Source organism: Ochotona princeps, chromosome 4 (genome assembly GCF_030435755.1).
Source record: "Ochotona princeps isolate mOchPri1 chromosome 4, mOchPri1.hap1, whole genome shotgun sequence".
NCBI classification, from domain to species: domain Eukaryota; kingdom Metazoa; phylum Chordata; class Mammalia; order Lagomorpha; family Ochotonidae; genus Ochotona; species Ochotona princeps.
The window spans coordinates 61,959,001-61,977,803 of NC_080835.1; the positions used below are offsets into that span (position 1 = coordinate 61,959,001).

General features: G+C 42.2%; 1 protein-coding gene across 3 annotated transcripts in view; it reads right to left on the minus strand.

Moving 5' to 3' along the window:
- Positions 1-18,803, minus strand: part of DLG2 (discs large MAGUK scaffold protein 2) — a 746,421-nt gene that overhangs the window by 672,114 nt on the left and 55,504 nt on the right. For all 3 annotated transcript variants that reach the window (XM_058663676.1, XM_058663675.1, XM_058663674.1), the window contains exon 2: positions 16,426-16,479. In XM_058663676.1, the coding sequence (XP_058519659.1) occupies positions 16,426-16,479 (54 nt within the window). The remainder of the gene's footprint in view (positions 1-16,425; positions 16,480-18,803) is intronic.

Consider the following 18,803-nt stretch of genomic DNA (forward strand, 5'->3'; position numbering starts at 1 on the left):
AGCCACTAGGCCATGCCGCCGAGCCCCAGAATTTTTTTTTTAAATAGTGATGGGGTGCAGCCCTTGATAGCTTGCATCTGCTTTTTAAGTTAACACCAAGTAGGGGGTGGAATTGGTTTATGCACCCTGCCCTTCCTACCTCCTCTGGGGCCATTCAAGTTAACTAAAGGCTTGAAAGCATGCCTGCCCTCTTGCCTTCAGCACTATTCAGAACTGAAGGTGTGGAAATGTTTCAGGAGGCTTCACACACCTGGCCCCTCCTGCCTCCTACTGAATAACATTAGGTAAACTACAGGAAAATTTGGGGTTCTGGTAACTCCTTTCCTGCCTGAAACTTTGTATGGCATGGCTCTCAATCTGACTGGAGAATGAGAGCTTAAAAGCCCCTGATTTGGCAGCTGTGTACAGTGTCTTTTGGAGTGTAGCGGGAGCTGCTGTCACCACGTTTGGGCAATAAAGACTCCTCCTAACATCCTACACTTGGGACGCTCTGCAACAAAATATTCATGTATTTATTAGAAAGACAAAGAGACAATGACAGAAACAGAAATCTACTATTGGCTGTTTCACTCTTCAAATGATCAGAACAGCCAGACCTAGGCCAGGCCAAAGTCAAGATTCCACAACTCAAACTTGAGTCTCCTACAGGCAGGGACCCAAGTATTTAAATCAAATCATCACCTGCTGCCTCTCAGGGTTTACATTGTCATTAAGCTTGAATCAGAGTGTATCTGGAACTCAAACTCAGGTATTCTGACACATTATGCATATATCTTAACCACTGTGCTAAACACCTGTGCCAAGCATCCTTCTAAAAGTAAGTACAAAGAACCTTCAGAGACAGGAGACAGCGCAGTCCACTGCTCTAGGAGGAATTGGGCAGGCTCCTCATGCTATATATTTTTCTAATGACACTGAGCCCCAGGTTATTAAAATGACCTCTGACCAGCTTTCAGCAGCAGTCTGGATAGTGTATTTATCATTCCAATTTTTTTTGGAGACCCTTAGGCTAAAGTGCTGAAGCACAACCCATGCTTCCCTTTTTAATTAACCCAATTGCAACTCAAAGTGGTGACATGTGTCAACAGGATGATTCTTGGAGGAGTGTTTCGTTAACTTAATCATGTATAAACCTGGGGACATGTGCTTTGCATAGACAGTTTTGTTGACAGAAGCTGCGTCTGATACCAAATTAACAGATACAGTTTCTGTTATCTATAATGAGCCTGCTAAAGAAATCAGCCATTGTTATTTGAAGGACTTTTAAGAATCCCAAGATTTAGGGAGCCTGGACACCTTTAGTTCCTTAGTGTTTTATTGTTTAAGGCACACTGTGGTTACCAAGTTATTCTTTTTTTTTTATTTTTTTTTTCCATTTTATTGCATTGTTGTTGACAATCTTTACATAGTTAACTATAGTTGAAGGAAAAACAAGAAAAAAAGAAAAAAAAAAGGTTCAGGGGGATAGGGAGGTGGGCAATGCTATTATGTCCATATTGTTTCCATCATGTATCTGAGGTAAAGGGAGATATTGAGGGAGAAGCCCCACCTGGTTTCCCGCCCACCCCAAGTCCCGGATGTGGGGCATGCTCTGAGATATGTGCTCAAGTGGAGTTAATAGTTCTCCAGTTATGAGTCACTGCCAGTTTCGCTCGATGAGGTGGTCCACTGATTGATATGGTCCATCATGAAGTCTCCATTTGTCCCATATTTCGCTGCCAACATGTAGCTGAGATGAATGATTGTCCTATTCTGTCTTCTGTCCTTTCTTGGTTAGAATTCTGAGTCCAGCAGTTCAAGTGGGGAGATCTCCAAAGATACTTTGAGGTATTCCCAGATTAGTTTCTTGTATGTTCTAGCAAGCACAGGGCCCGGCACAGTCCATCACCCCGATCAGCTGGTGGTTACAATTGCTGTGTTGGTTCTCTTTTCAGTCCCGAGTTGCACTGGAACCAATGGGTGTTGCAGTCCAGTCTGGTTCGGCCCTTACATCAACCAGTGGGAGCTGCAGCCTAGTCAGGGCGACCCACAATAACCCCCACCAGACCGCCCCCTACCCTGGTTTGCCAGTATGTGTAGCAGAAGACCAATCTGTCCCCCATCCCATTTGGCTCTGGTACTTGTCAATGGGTATTAAAGCTTAGTTTTATCTAACCAACTCAACCATCCAGCCCTCACAGATATTGTTGAGTACCTCTCTATCTAGCCATCCCAGGCCCCATCCTAGTTTTCATGCCCTCCCACGGGAATAGTGACCCAAGAGGGGGGAACCCACTTTTCCCCTCCCAGGTCTCTCTGTCCCGGTTTATGCACTCTTTAGGTGGTCCTGTGATTTGACTCGACAGAGCTGGTCCCCAGTGCCAGCTTCTGCCAGCTGATGCTGAGGCCCTGATCTAGTCCACATGCAGCGCACAGGTGTTGTAGCCTTGCTTAGTCGTGTCTGTCTCTATCCCAGCCCACGCTCTCCAGTGGGAGTGGCTGTCCAGCGAGGGGACCAGCCCCTTAACCCCCCGCCAGCTCTGCCCCTCCCTTCCTGGATCTCACGTGTGCTGGATGGGTGCTGCATTCATATCCAGTACAGGCAACCACGCCCTGGCATTCCATAATGTGTACTGGTTTTGTCGCAACCAAACCCGGCCCATTCCACACTCTGTTCTGGTGATCGGATTTGCCAGAGGATGACGTGAACTGATTCAGCCTGGTCTGCTCCTGACCCATGCCAAATGCATGCCAGTGGGAAACTTTCCATGGCCTATTCTGGGCTGTTTCCAATCATGCTTCTCGCGCTTACCTGCAGGGACTGTGTCCCGCCAGAGGAGTTGCCCAGGCTCCTCCATCAGAACCCCTCCCAATGCCAGATTTTGCGCTTGCCAGGGGGTTCTTGAGCCAACCCTACTCAGTTCACCTCCTGTCCTAGCAAGAACAGTGGCTTTTCCTGGCTGGCTTTCACCCCATTCTGACTCTTGTTGTTGGATGTTTCAGCCCAGCCATGGCTCGTCCATACCCACATACAGCTCACACATGGCTCAGAAGGGGATTGAGACCCAGCCTAGTCAGTCCCACATCTACCCTGTTTCTCCATAACACCAGATGGTGCTGGGATCTGAACCGGCCTGGTGCATCCAATCCCAGCCCACACTAGTGCCTCGGGTGACTGCAACTGTTTCCTAGATAGAACGCAGCCCCCATTCCAGCACATACACCCCTTGGTGGGAACCTCATCCCAGCTGTGGCATCCCAGATTGGGACCGTTCCTAGCTGTAAATCACGCACCTGCACATGGTTGCTCCGAGGACCATTAGGTGCCAGCCTGCTAGACAAGCCGGAGCTTATCTTTTACTTGATAGGTGTTCAAAGCTCAGCATTATTAAGGGATTGGAAGTTCTTCAAAGGAAGAGTTACTGGCATTGGGAATCTTTAGGATTGACTCAGATCCCAGAAACAGTGGGGTCACTCTAGAGCTATCTCAGCAGCGATTCAGACATCCAATACCCCAGAGCTCCCTGGCCAGGCGGCCAGCAGGCACAGCCTGGCGCCAAATGGCGCCCTGGCAGCCCGGGCCCAGCCCGCCATGAGCCATGGGCACATGGCGGACTGGGTTCGGGATCCAAGCTAGACGTCCTCTCCCGCAGCCCTCGGCTCGCCTCTGGCAGCCGGAGGTGTAATCCTGCAGGCCCAAGGTTGCGCCCCTCCCCAATCCCGTTCACCACCCAATGAGGGTGGTGGGTGGGCCCCGGACATGCCCAGTCACGGAGGCCTCCCCCCTCGGCGTACTCACCCCAGAAGGAAGCAGGCCTCGCACCCAGGCATGTCCGGGCCCAGCCCGCCATGAGCCATGGGCACATGGCGGACTGGGTTCGGGATCCGAGCTAGACGTCCTCTCCCGCAGCCCTCGGCTCGCCTCTGGCAGCCGGAGGTGTAATCCTGCAGGCCCAAGGTTGCGCCCCTCCCCAATCCCATTCACCACCCAATGAGGGTGGTGGGTGGGCCCCGGACATGCCCAGTCACGGAGGCCTCCCCCCTCGGCGTACTCACCCCAGAAGGAAGCAGGCCCCGCACCCAGGCATGTCCGGGCCCAGCCCGCCATCCAAGTTATTCTTAAAATTAATGTGTAATGTAAATTCTGGCACCAATTCTATAATTCCAACTTAAACAGATCAAACCCCATTTTATATCTCTAACTCAGTGGTTTCAATCTTGAGTGCACCAAAAACACATAATTAGATTTTAAACATCCCAGTGCCTATAGTTAGGCTATAACACAGGCCTAATAAAAGAAATCCTATTCCTCTAGTCCAGGCACAGTAATTCTAAAACTTGCTGCAATTACAATGTATAACTAAGGTTGAGAATCACTGCTTTATGGGATTAGGAAAAGTACTGGTGATGTGCTAATAAAATAGCATACAGATAAAAGTTTCCTGAAATTATCATTAAAGAGACACTTTCTGTGATGGGCTCTTGTTTATTTGTTCCTGACAGCATGCTGTTTGATCGATCTGTTATTTCATGATTATTTTTCTTCATGTGACACCTCATTACAGTGCTGTTTTTTGAGTTTTTATGCTACTGGGTTTCCAAAATGCAATATTTCTGGGCAAAATATTATTGGGGTACTTGCTAAAAATCAGGAAAATCAGAACACTTTTCCATTAAAGCTGTACATGAAATAGCAGTTATACTTTTCTACTAAAGGCGGTGTTTGAGAAAATTTATCTGTCCTTCAAGCAGTGAAACAACCATGGAACTCCTAAATGACAACTGATAGGTTAAGATATGGTTAAGATATAAAATACTTTAAAAAGAGAAGACACTATGGGAACGTCAACCACTGAAACAATATTGGCACTTAATTTTCAGGGAACAAGTAGCACAATGATCCTCCAAGAATTAGTTACTGGAAACTATCAATGTAGAAAAATCAATTTTAAATACCAACAAAATTTACAAGTGGGAGGAGATCCGATTAGAAAATACCATAAGCACCAAATAAAGTTCCAAAGGTTTTAGGAGAAAATATTTTAGTATGACTGCCTTGTTTGAGAAATAAAGTTTTCTTTTAGCTCAAATAAAATATAATACACTAATAGTTGAGGGAAGATAATACAAAAAATTAAAGGCATTCTCAAGAACAGGGTGGGCTGGGCCTCAACATCTACCAGCTCATATAAATGCCAGGACAGAGCAGGGGGGCTACACTGGTGGGGACCTAGCACCCGCTGGCACATGTGAGATATGGGTCTGGGAGAGGATCTAGTAGGGAAGTCTGGAAAACTCCCCCGAAGTGACAACGCTCCCTCTGGTGAGCATGTAATTCAGGCCTGGGTGTTGGTTAGGCCAGGCAGGGTAGCTCCACCCATCAGCAAGTGTGTGGGTTGGTGGACCGGGCAGGGCTAGGCCAACCTTAGCCCACTGAAAAGGCAGGAGCCAGGCTGGAATATAGGTCATGCCAGGCTAGGCTATCACATCTACCAGTTTACATGAGCCAGGGATGGGAGCAGATGGGGCAGTGCTAGACTGCAGCACCTGACAATGAAAGTTGGGACTAGCAGCAGATTGAGCCAGATTAGTCTGCAGCAGCTGATGGCAAGGGCCAAGACAGAGATGGGCTAGCCCTAGCTAGGTCAGAGAAACAACTGGCATGCACAGGAGTTGCCACTGGGAACAGGCCTGGTTGGGAAGTTAAGGGTATGGCCCTACTGGGTCTTGATTTCCACTGGTGAAGAGCCAGCATGGGGGCAGCAATTTGGGCTGGACAAGGCTGTAGTGTCTGTCAGCATTGGTGTGCACTGGGCCTATGGGCTAAACTCCAATACCCACTGGTGCTCGTGAGAGTCAGGGAGGGTATGGGATGGGTTGGGCTAGGTCTTGGTATCCACTGAACTATGCATGAACTGTGTCTGGGTGTGTACCAACTGCTATTGGGCTTACCCAACAGTAAGAACCAGAATGAGTTTGGGGCAGATGCTCAAGGCCATCATTCTGCTATGACAGGAGGTGCACTAAATCATTGTAGGCCAAGGACCCACAAGTGGGTGCAAGATCTGCCACTGGCTGGAGACCTTATAGAGGAGGTTGGGGAACTCCTTTGTCAGGATGCAGTTTCTACAGATGAGTGCAAGAACCAAGGTTGGGAGCTACCCAGATCAGGCCAGGTTAGAGTACCCACCAGCATACATGTAGATGAGGTCTGAGGGAGGGCTAACCTGGGCCAGTTCATAACATTCACTGGCAAATCTGAGAACCAGGACAGGATACAGTACAGGTTAGGTCTGGCTGTAATAGCAGCTAGTTCACATTACAGCTGGGACTGGGGGCTGGCTGGGCTGGGTTAGACTGTATTACCCGCCAGTATGAAATGGAACTGGCGCAGACCAGGCTAGCAAGGCTACAGCACCTCATGGTAAATGCCAAGGTGAGGCAGATCATACCAGACTGGGCCTCAGCACCCATCAGCATACATAAGACCTGAGCAGGGGCAAGAGGGCTGCATGTGAGCCCTGTTGCGGGAGCAGTGCAGCCTCCCATGCTGGGCCAGTGTTTCCACTGTTGAGCATGAGAACTGGGACTAGGGGCAGAGCAGGCCGTGCAGGGCTTCAATATCTATTGGTTTGCAGCAAACTGGGTTAGGGGGAGAGCCAGGCTGGGCTAACTGACTGTATCCAGTGGTGCATGCATGAGCAATTTTAAGTGCAGGTTGGGTTGGATTTGCTGCATCATCAACTGGCAGGTGTTGGGATTAGAGGCAAGTCCTGTCAAGCTAGGCTGAAGAACCACTTGGAGAATATAAGATTTGAGAGTGGGACTGGGACCTCTAGGGAAACTGTGGGCACCTCTCTGATGGGCTGTAATTCCCACTGCTGAGCATGAGAACCAGGGATGGTGGCAGGCCTGGGTGAATGTGGGCTGGATAGTGGGGTTGGTTGGTTTGAGCTAGACTCAATGCCCATTAACTATATGAAAGCTGAATGGGCTTTGAGACAGACTGGACCAGTCTGCTGCACATACTGCCAAGTACAGGAATCAGGGCTGGGAGAAAGCCTAGTGGGGGTTATTGAGGGTTATTCTAACTAGGCTGCAGCTCCCACTGGAATATGTGAGGGCCTAATATGTGGTGGGCAGTGTTGGACTGTGCCACAGCATCTATTGGTTTATGTACACCATCGGGCTGGAGACAGAACTAACCCAATAATTGCAACTATTAGTGTGTACATTAGCATTTATGGGTGATGGACAGAGCTGGACCCCATACTGGCAAGCACACACACAAGTCATGTCTGGGATCACTTCAGACAAGGTTTCTTTTGGAATACCTTCACAAGTGAAATTCTGGACTTAGAACTCTAACCATGAGAAGAATCATGGGATCTGTGCATGATGATGTATGTCAGACCATGATCATATACAGACCATGGAGTGCATGTGTCAGAACTGGGCCTGCTCAGTAACTTAGAGGAAGCAGTGGATGGCATATCCAGATGCACATGGAGGATTTAGCAGTCCACTGGAGCTTGCAGAAGACATCTGGTACCACAGCAGAGAAAGCAGCACAGAATAAATTGGTCAACTATTCCAACCAAGCTTAATAGCACATTTCTGGGTGGATGGAGACTCTAAGGTGGACTAAGTCAGCCAACGGACATTGGAGGGATTTCCTCACCCTTGGATTAGCAAGATGGATAGCATTTCAGAACTATCAAAACCACTTGAGACGAACCCTTGTAGCATGCTCTATACCAGAGACCTAGCATGACACTGGGTGGCCGTTTCCCATTCTCAGGTACTGACCCAGTTGGAAGGCTGAGAGTGGCTTCTTCCCTTATCTCCTCCCTTTCCCCAGATACAGGAAGAAGAAAAAGAAAATTTGGAAACAATGGTTTCACCTACTCTCTCCAAAATCTTAACCCTTCCCACCTTAATCAACTATGTAAACATCATCAAAAATAAAATAAAATAAAAATTTTAAGGCATTTATCTTAATCACATTGCTGTCACTTTTTCTTGATGTTGCATTTTACCCAGTTTTTAGTCTTCCATTCTTTCATATGTTCTCACCCAATTAGCTATGATCTTTTCCTTTATACATCTGCTTTCATTAGTTCAAAAGTACATTTCAAAAAGATTTTAAAAATCATTTTAAAGGAACATATTTTGTTTGTATTTCTTAATGATTCACTTGAGTTTTAGCGAGAAAAGGAGACAGAGGGAGGAAGAAAGGGAAAGACAGCCCTCCTCTCTACTGGATAACTCTCCAGACTCTTGCAATGGCTGAGACTGGGCACACCAAAGCCAGGGAGCAGCAGCATAACACAAGTCTCCCTTGGTGTGGCAGGATCCCAAGCCCTTGAGTCACCACCATTGCCTGCCAGGGTCTGCATTATCAGGAAGCTGCATACAGGAGCTGGACTTGGATTAAATGTCCACTTTAAGTATACACTGCTTTGATTATTGATGAGCATGTTAAACCACGTGTTAAGCCCAACAACTTGAGAGTACCCATCTTTTTGGTACGCATGAAGTTACCAGGTCTAACCACGTCTATCTTCATCAGCAGGATCACATGAATCAAACTAAAACACAAAAATTCTACCTGACAAAGTTTGTTTTCAAATAAAAGTTTACTATTTATTAAAACACTAAATTTGAGTAACAGAACTGAGATGGAACAGTGACAAATTAAACACTTACGTTTCATTGTGTACATGAACCTGAACCACATAGTCCTTTGAATTTAAGAATCATCATAGCTCCCTTATAATGCATCTGGGAAAACGTTAGAAGATGATCCAAGAAAGTATGCCTCTATCAGCTGTGTGGGAGCCTCGGATAAAGTTTCAGGCTACTGACTATAGTCTTGATTAGCCATGACTGATACGGCCAGTTGGAGAGTGAACCAGCAGATCGAAGATCTCTATCTTTTCTTGTTCTATTTCTCTCTGCACACCTTCACCTCTGTAAACCTGTCTTTCAAATAAATAAATAAATGCATACACTGCAAAGGATGGTTATTATTATCCATATTGGATATGAGGAAAATATCAGGGAATTCAATTTCTTTTTCCAAATTTCTTTTGTTTATTTGAAAGGCAGAGTTAGAGAGACAGAGAGAAAAAGATCTTCCATCTGATGGTTTACCCCCCACATGGCCTAAATGTCTGGCACTGGGCCAAGCAGAAACCTGAAACTTCTGGGTTTCTCAGATGAGTGCAGGGGCCTGGACACTTGGGCCAACCTCTGCTGCTTTCTGAGTGCATTAGCAGGAGCCGCATCAGAAGAGATGCAGTTGATGGGCCTGGCACAGTAGCCTAGGGGTTAATGTCCTCACCTCGCATGTGCCAGGATCCCATAAGGGTGCCGGTTCTAATCCTGGCAACTCCACTTCCCATCCAGCTCCTTGCCTGTGGCCAGGAAATGCAGTCAAGGATGGTCCAAAGTGTTGGGACCCTGCACCAGGGTGGGAGACCCGGAAGAGGCTCCAGGCTCCTGGGTTAGGATTGGCTCCAGCTGTTGCTGGTAATGAATCAACAGTTGCAAGATCTTCCTCTCTGTCTCTCCTCCTCTCTGTTAAAAAATGTCTATAATTTCCCAAATTGATGAGATGGTGATACTATCAGCAAGGGTTATAACCAAATTCTATGAAAAGCGAACAAGGTCTCAGAGGCTGACTCAACTCTGCCTCTCCGCCCTCACTTCTTGCTACTGTTCTATGTTGCAGGGGTGCTGATCTCAGGACAAATGGGTTTCTAGACCTCTGGTCTTTGCTCATGCAGTTTGCTCTTCCTGGAATGCCTTTCAGCTCCCTGCCTGGAAACTTCTTACTCATTCTGCAAATGCCAGATAAATTATTACCTTTCAGACAGGAGATCTTATAAAAAATACTCTTTATTGGCAGTTTCTGTGAAGAAATTCCCTCCTTTCCTCTTTTGCGCTAGTCAGCAAAAACATGCTGGATCGTAGAGTTACAATGGTGGGAAAACATGAAACATTTTTTTCCTGTGTTTGGGAAGTTACAATTCTAGAGAGGAAGATCAACTATTTAAGGCATAGTTGCAATGCAGTGTGATAACTTCCTGCCATGAAGGAAAATCTGCAGGGAAACCACACAACTGAAGATACACACTCCTAACCCCACCGTCCTAGGAGAAGCATTATTTAAACTAAATCCTTTCAAGACACATAGAAGTAAACCAGGCAGTTAAGCAAGGGGTTTAAAAAAATACATGTCTTTCATCATACTTTAGCCATTTTTATTAAAATGTTTGTCCCAAATTATGAGAATGATTTTTAAAATAACAAAATTAAAAAAAACCTACACTAACTCAGATTAATATGAAATGTCTCACTGTGATTTACTGATCCTCTAGACTTTTATCTGGCCCCTTCTTGTATGTGGTATTTCCCACCCAACCTTCTTCCCCACTCAATTTCAGCATTGAGAGTTATTTAGAGTTCAGAAGAGATCATCTGGAAAGTCAGTAGGGAGAAACCAGAAAGGCACAAGCCTCAATCTTTTTATAAAATCTTGATCTGGCAGGAAGTAATCAACTCCAGTAAATCGGCATCAATCCCTTCTGAGAGTGATGCAGTTATCTGCAAGGGCTCACCTTTTACAGGCTCTACCTCTTCAGCACTACCACACTAAACACCGATCTCTCAGCCTGTGAACTTTTTCAGGGACAAAATGTATCTAAATCACAGAACTAGGGTTCATACTACAGACAGCATTTCTGATTTCAAAGGTTTCAGGTATGTCCTTAGATTCACAGTTCCCAGGTAATGATGCTGCTATGGGGCAACAATTCAGGGAACAGATATCCATAAGCCCATGGACCTACAAAACTGTTAGCTCTACCACTGAACTAGTAGTTAAGGTTTCTGCATTCTTAGCTTAACAGTTCAAGGTTAAGTCAGAGAAAGGCTTTTGTCAAAGGTATACTCCCACCCAATCCACTGCCTGTAATGCCGGCATCAACACGGTTCAAGTTCTGGCTGTTCCACTTCTGATCTATCTCACTACTAAACTGCATGGCAAAACAGCTGAAGATTGCTCCAAGTCCTTGCTCCACTACATCCATGTGGCAGCCTTGGATGAAGCTCCTCAATACTGGCTTCAGCCTGACCCAGTCCCAGCTGTTGTGGCCAGCTGGAAAGTAATTCTGTTTCATTCTGCCTTTCAAATAAATAAAATAAATCTTAAAAAAATACTTCATTGTGCATAGAACCAAAGGCTGTTCTTTTTCAATATACTCATTTGCAAATCAGAGTATGACATATGATGTACAACTGAGCAGTGTCAGCTTCACCTTGAATTGATTAGAAATGAGACTTCCCAGCCCTTTTCCAGATCTACTGAATTGGAAGTGGTTGCTGAGGTGATTCATATGCACAATGATATCTGAAGAGCACCATTCTGTTCATTGTGCTTAGAGCAAAGTAAAGAATACAAGGCCACAGGATCTGCTGATTATTAGTAGTGAAGAAGTGGATTTAGATTGGTAAGGTTTGATTTTGGAACAGATATTGATGGCTTTGCCTCTGCTGCTAAATCCCAGTGCCTTGTGGGCACAATTTAACCAAAATTGAGCTGTTTTCTGAAAGGCAAAGAATTTTCCTCTCTATATAATAGTACATTTCCAACAGATAAAAATGTCAACAATATAACTTGTTTGTTGAAGGGTAAGTGCACCAAAATCAGCAACTTTTCCCCAAATATCCCACCCTTACCAATTCAATCACTGTCAGAATGATTCAAAGAAACAAGTGTGTCTCTGCTTTCTTCTCCACCATGGATATTCAATTAAAATTGAGTAGTAGCCTAAATCACAAGGGCTTTTGCCATAGAATGACTCAAAGAAATGAATGCCTGACTGTCCAGATCTACAAGCATCTGCTTGGTCGTTCACCTCTAGAACACTGTGACTGCTGCATCAGAGAGCTCTGAATCTCTGCTTCTTGCTACCGGAATCCATCAAAAGTGTCATCGACACCTTGTTTACCTACACCTCTTATTGACATGCCCATTCTCTGGCATCTGAATGAACCTCATTGGCAATACAATAATTTTTCTGCCCTTGAACTTATGGCATCTTTTTTTTCAACCCAACTCTTTCACTCACTCTGCTGAATGTTGGCCAATACCTCGCCCCACCTTTTCAAATCAGTATCTTGTTCTCTTGTTCCAAAACCATAGTTGTATTTATAACCAACAGCCTTTCACATTGACAGCAGTCTGATGTTAGCATGATACTATTTTCAGCTAACTTTACAAAAATGAGTTTCTGAGAAGCAAAATTTCATGGTGATATAACTGAGGACTTTCTCAAATTCTTTGTAATCTAATTATTTTCTTCTGCTTTCCAATCTTTCTTATTTTCTTGAAGGATTTCCAAACAACAATCCCAAGACTTCGGGTCTCTTCTATGTTATTACTTCTATATCTAGAAACAGACTTCAGAGAACAAAGTGTCTTACAGGAAAAAAAAATTCTCGCATTGACAATACATGCTAGATCTCCCCTTTCAATTCCTCCTTCTTCTCTTCTCCATTTCCTTTTCGTTTCACTCCTCTTTCTCCTTTAATATTTTACCTTATGCCCTCAGCCTTGGTGTGGCAAATTAGTTAAGTACTTGGCAAACATTCACTCCAACTTGCACTGAGTTTGGCAATGCAGCTTGTTCTGACTAATTGGGTGTTAGTGCATGAAACATATTCAGGGGCTTTAACAGTGATTATATTACGGGCTTCAAAGCCTGTGCTATGACCATGTGACAGCCTGAGTAGCCAATATGGCATACTGCAGCATTAAGAAGTTTGCCCGGCCAACTGGCAAACATTTATAAATAAATTACTGTAAGGCATCACTGATTTTGTGATCATTGGTCACATACTAAAGCTTGACTATGTTGTGGGGTAAAGGTAAATGGTAAGCCAAGCACTACCGCTTACTACTTTACTACTTACCAATGTCTGTCAGATGAGAAGATCGCATTCATTCAGCACCAAGTTACTGCTAAAAAATCATAACTGTCAGACATTACCACTGCCCACAGGGTATATCTAGAAAGTGGTTAAGATGCCACATAGAATGCCTACATCCCTCCCACATCAGAGTGCCTGTGTTTGAGTTCTGTCTCCAATCCCCATTCTAGCTTCTTGCTAATTCATACACTGGAAAGCAGCAACTAAAGCTCAAGTAAAACTACCTCGACACCTAAAAATCTTCTCTCTTGAACAAAAATGAATCAACCAACAAAAAATTATTCAAAGCAGAAATTAATACTAGGAAAGATTGGAGGAGAAAAATGCATTCTAGAATCTCTCTAATTAATCTAACACTTTATTTAGGACAAAAGAATGTATTTTCATGGGCTTCAGTAGAGAAATCTGAAGTGTCCATGGAGGGAATGAAGTATGTCAGGAGGTTAGTGCATCTTGCTTGTGGATGTGAAATTTCAATAGAGTAACACGGTATTATTTGATTAATGATAACTTGGTTTGCATATTATGAGCAGCCTGTATACAACATGAACTACCTAAAAACTGAATTTTCAATGTCTAACATAAAATAATATTCAATATATAATACAGAAGAATACACACTTTAAGTGAATATTTAAACTGGAAAACTCTTTTTTCTCTTTGCTTTCCTTTGAGGTCTTTAGTTCTCATATAGGACATTGCTGCTTTGCATGAGAGATTGGGCTTTGCCGTAGGCAAGACCCTACCTACCTCTAAATTATGACATCATAGGATAATGAGCTTATTTGACATTTACTTGTAAGAACCCACATAACTCCTTCATTAATGGTAAAGCTCTAATGTCCTATAATCTAACATAAACCTCTCTGAATATATTTTCTACCTTTATTAGCAACTTATATAAAAAATCCTTTCTACTCTAAACATATTCTGTATTCAATTTCCCTTTCCATGTATGCCAATAAATCATTTCTACAAGAACTATTTATATCTAAAATCAAATTTCTTGTCCAGAAAAATTAATTTACTTACATTTACTTGTAATGCAATTATTTTTGAGAAGGATTTTAATGCATAAGTTAAAATTTGCCATTTAGGTAATATGTTTTAAGAAAGGCATGTTCTTATGCAATATGACTAAAATGCCCGAGGGAACTCCTGTAATTGTTTTGCCATTAAATAGAGCTGAAATTATCTGAACAACTAGAACATGAGAAAGAAAAGAAGAAAACAAAGTGTAGAGCACTAGGGAATGAGAAAATGGACTGTGAAAGGAAGAGCGATTTGCTCAAGGTTACCCAGTGAGTCATGAACAAAGCCAAGAGATGGTACAATGCCAAGATGCAAAGCACAGCCACTTTTATAGCCATCTACTACATCTGCCATTTTCAATAGATAACATACTCATGTTTGTTCTATATGAGTGAATGTATTATTATGTACCATCCTTCTAGAGTTAAGCACAAGTTGTGTTTATTTTAAAATAAATGAAAAATGCACATTATGTTATCTCAGAAGTTAAAAAAAACATGATTTTACTCATAAAATCCCATTTGATTTACACAACATACTCTGAGGTAGGTATTAGAATTCCTGTATAAAAGCATGTTTTTAGTTGTAAGATGATTAGCCAATTAATTGCTTAAGAACAAACTATCGTGAGAATAGGGGCACTTCCACCAAGTTGGTCAGCACACCTCTCTAAAGATTTTAACACTTACAAAAGCACAAGGAGGTTGCATTAACCAGGAAAACGTTGTAAATGAATTTAAAAACTCCTTTGAAGAACTCAAACTTCAAATCAAACCCCATACTTAGGAGAATGGGACAATTTGATTAGTTTTTTTTTTTAATATGTGGCTGATTTTACTACTTACCTCAGATAGCATTTGAGCATGTCTATATGTGACTCCTAGATCTTACTGGTAAATTATTTTTACAAGAAAGCTTCTTGCAGTTAAGCAATGAGAATCCCAGAAGAAGGATCTGGAAGTGGTCAAACCTCTGTGCTCTTGCTCTACTTCTTCAAAGCACTCTTCTATCTGTTTGATAATAGCTGTAGTAGGGACTTGGTGAGGACACACACCTGCCTCTGCTTCTTTGGAGCAGAGAGCTTTATTTACTACAGCTGGAGCCTCTTGATTCCTGCCTGTAGGGTTAACCCCATTTTTTTGTCTGGCCCCAAACTGTGCTTGATCAGAAAGATTTAGGAAACCCTATTTCAGTAGTTCAGGTGATTCAGCATTAAATCAGTCTAGTTGTTATTCTTGTCCTGACCCTGTGTCCTCGTTTTAGTCACTGGTTCCTTCAATCAAGTTCCAATCTTATACTCCAGTTCTAGCATTCCTGCTCCCCTGTGGCTAAGTCCTAGCTTGCAGAACCTGCTCAGGACTCTGAGCTCCTTTGTAGAAAAGAATTTGAAAGGCATTATTTGGGCTAGACACTTTGTATAGTACATATAATGTTTAAACTTCCAAAAAATCAACTATCTGTATTTAGAAATTGCCAAGTATATTCTTGGAAATTCAAATTTTCCACCTCTCTTGATCGGCAACATTGAGCTACTATTAGCAGGTGCCCCCTTTAGAAGACCACAGGCCTTTTATTTTCTTAGTCCCCATTCCTGCTGCTCCATTTAGTCATGTGATCTCCTTTTCTTGAGGTTGAGTCCAAGACAGAGAAGACGACACTTACTTACAACAAGCTCTGTTCTAAATGTGTTATTACAATGTATATATTTAATTAAATGCCATTAATCTGTTGTCTGTTTTCTCAGTAGTTCTTCGCTTTTTCACATCCCCACAGTCTTTTTCGGACCTGTATAATGTCAATGAGTCATTCACATCATGCCTTACTGCCAGTCTCCAATCTTTCCTGCCAAGCCAGATGTTGTTCTTAATCACTTTGGCCACACAGTGAAAACAGCCTTGCAGCCACAGAATGCCAGGCATCACCAATCTGTTCAATTCGAACGTACTGTGCTCCACATTTTCATAAAACCACATATGCCATCTAATATGGATATACTGTATCTTCACGAACTTTCTCTCGGGTTCTTACTCAGAGTCCAACAAAATTCATCAAATAGTAACTAATCAGATACTCATGTCTAGGCACTTGATAGACATTGATTTGAGTGGTCATCTAACACGAAACCCCAATAAATTTATCCATGTTTACTTGAACGATGAACTATCAAATCCACATTATTCCAATGGAATAATTTCATTTTTCCTCATGAAGTGTTTTTTATCACACTGAATGAAGAAGGTATTTTCCCAACTAAGCCACTCCTTAGCAAATAACAAATTAAAATTCACAGAACTAGTTCTCCTCATCATTCCATGATATCTAGATTGAGGTTGGTACATTAAATTTCAAATTCAACTGATTGTGTTCTACTTTGGTTTTTAAAGAAAAATCTTGATGAAAATGAATGCTACTTACATACGGAATAGTGTCCAAAGTGTCTGTGTTGACAATTATAGGAGCAGGGCTGGCCTACAAAAGATAAGCAGAAAAAAATTTCAATGACAAAAAGCCTATTATAATACAGACTCTATTTACTTTATTTAACAAAGGAGCATTTTCTGAAGAGCTGCACTGGCATTGTTTGGAATCTGGAAGGATAAAGGAAATGGCTGGGGTCACCATAATTGCTAACACTTGAAAAATATTTGTTATATTTACCACAAAATACAATGAAGTATTCACTGGTTTTTGCATTCATCTTATCCTAAATTCCACATTGCATTCTTACAAGGTAGGAGGTAAAGATTTGGGCTGTGTATGCAGCAAGGATTTCTAGCAAACTGAGATTTAAAATTCACAATTCTACTGAAATTTCATTTCTCCCACAAATAAACAAAATAAGATTTAAACCAATATTTATAACATTCTCTTTAATCTGCATCTTGAATCCACATTGTATGACTGCAGATTTAGTTCACTTCTTAAAAACATCTTGTAGGCTTATTTACTTCATTCATACTGTGTATGGTTCCTTTTCTTTGTCATTCATATACTGCTGTCCATATATTTTTGAAATCTTCAGATTAAAATAAAAAACTCAAAGATGCCAGAAAATATTATTGAATATTCTAAACTTTCCTTCTTTAAAAAAATAAACACTATACAACTTCCAATAACTTCCTTTAAAGTTAAGTGGAAATCTGTATGAAAATGTTATGGGAGTGCTGCAAGCTAAGACATTTGAAAATAAGATTGCAAAGATTACAATCTCTATTTGCATCAGCAATCTGACTTTATGAATATTGAGTAGACCTATCTTTATTTTCAGGAATTTTCACAGCAACTTCCCCTTCATCCCCCAAAGGATCTTTAATCTCCATCTCAAATTACAGATTTCATTTAGATAGAAGAAATACTCCCATAATGATTAATTGAGAGCTGTCCTATACGACACGGTGCTTTTAGCAAGTGCTTAACTTTTCGGACATTTCATTAGCTGTGCCCTCTGGAGTTAACAGAGTTAACAACATTTTAATGTCAATTTGTGGCTGTGGAATCTTAATCAGATGATAAAGTAAATGGAAATTCTGCAGGTTTTACACATTAAAATTTCATGTGTTAACCAAAACACTGCAGATGATGAACATAATCTTGGCCTCTATGTTTACATGGCTGGTGAACAAAATAGTACTCATATTCATGAGTATCTTGTGAGCAAATAGAAGGTTTGGGAATGGACAGTTCCCAGTGGACCTTGTCCTTGAGGGTAGTAGCTATTCCTCAGCAGCCTGGGGTACAGTTGAAAGGATATAAGGTTTGGAATCAGAAGGCTTAAGGTTGGTCCAGCAAATTTCTGATTGTTCTACTTGGAGCTCAGCAACTTCTTTGTGCGTATGATGAGGTCAGGGAGGGAGCCAGGAGAGCCCAATAATTCTCTTGGACTCCTTTGTTCTCTGTATTGTGACTTTTAAAGGTTAAAGATCAGCGAGGAGTTATATTCAAATGTACTTTGTAAACTGTAAATTTTAAATCAATCTTAAATATCAGCGATAAGTATTTATAGACTGTAATGATACACATTTGATGGTTTGTGATATCTTCATGCTATAGCAATGGCTATTCAAGAGGCCTGATATAATCATGTGTTCTAAGAAACCCTCTTATGCCAAAGACAGTGAATTACCATTTACTAAGTACATATAAGTATCCCCATCTATCTATGCATCTATGTATCTATGTATTTATATCTACATATCTTTATCTATCCACATTGATTTCAGAATTAAAATATATTGATGGAACAGTGTTATAGATGAGAATAGTGAAGCTCAAGGAAAAACAGAACTGATATTGAACACTGGCCTTTCTGACATCAAAATTCATTTTGTCTGGAGGATCCCAGCATTTAGGTGGCTCTATCTCCAAATCCCAAAGTGATATGAGATCCCCGTGCTAGCATCACAGGACATGACAGCAAAGCGAAAACTATCCTGAAAGTCAGAGATGCATCCAAGATATTGCAAGTTAAGCACAATCTGAAGAAGCCTAACTCTGTATTTTTGGGTTTTAAATTTTTCAGGACTTATTTACTTGACAGAGAAAAAGGGAGAGACAGAGACAGAGATTTTCCATCTGCTGGTCACTCCCTAAATAATTGTGACATTTGGAGCTGGGCTGAAGCCAGAGGACTCAAGTTCCATGTGGATCTCCCACATGGGTGCTGGGGTCCCAGATACTGAGAACAATAAGGAAATCATAAAATGATGCTGTATTCTTACACTTTTCTGATATGCTACATTAAGTACCACATATCAGAGAAAATATCTGATGTTTATCTTTAGGGACTGGCTTAT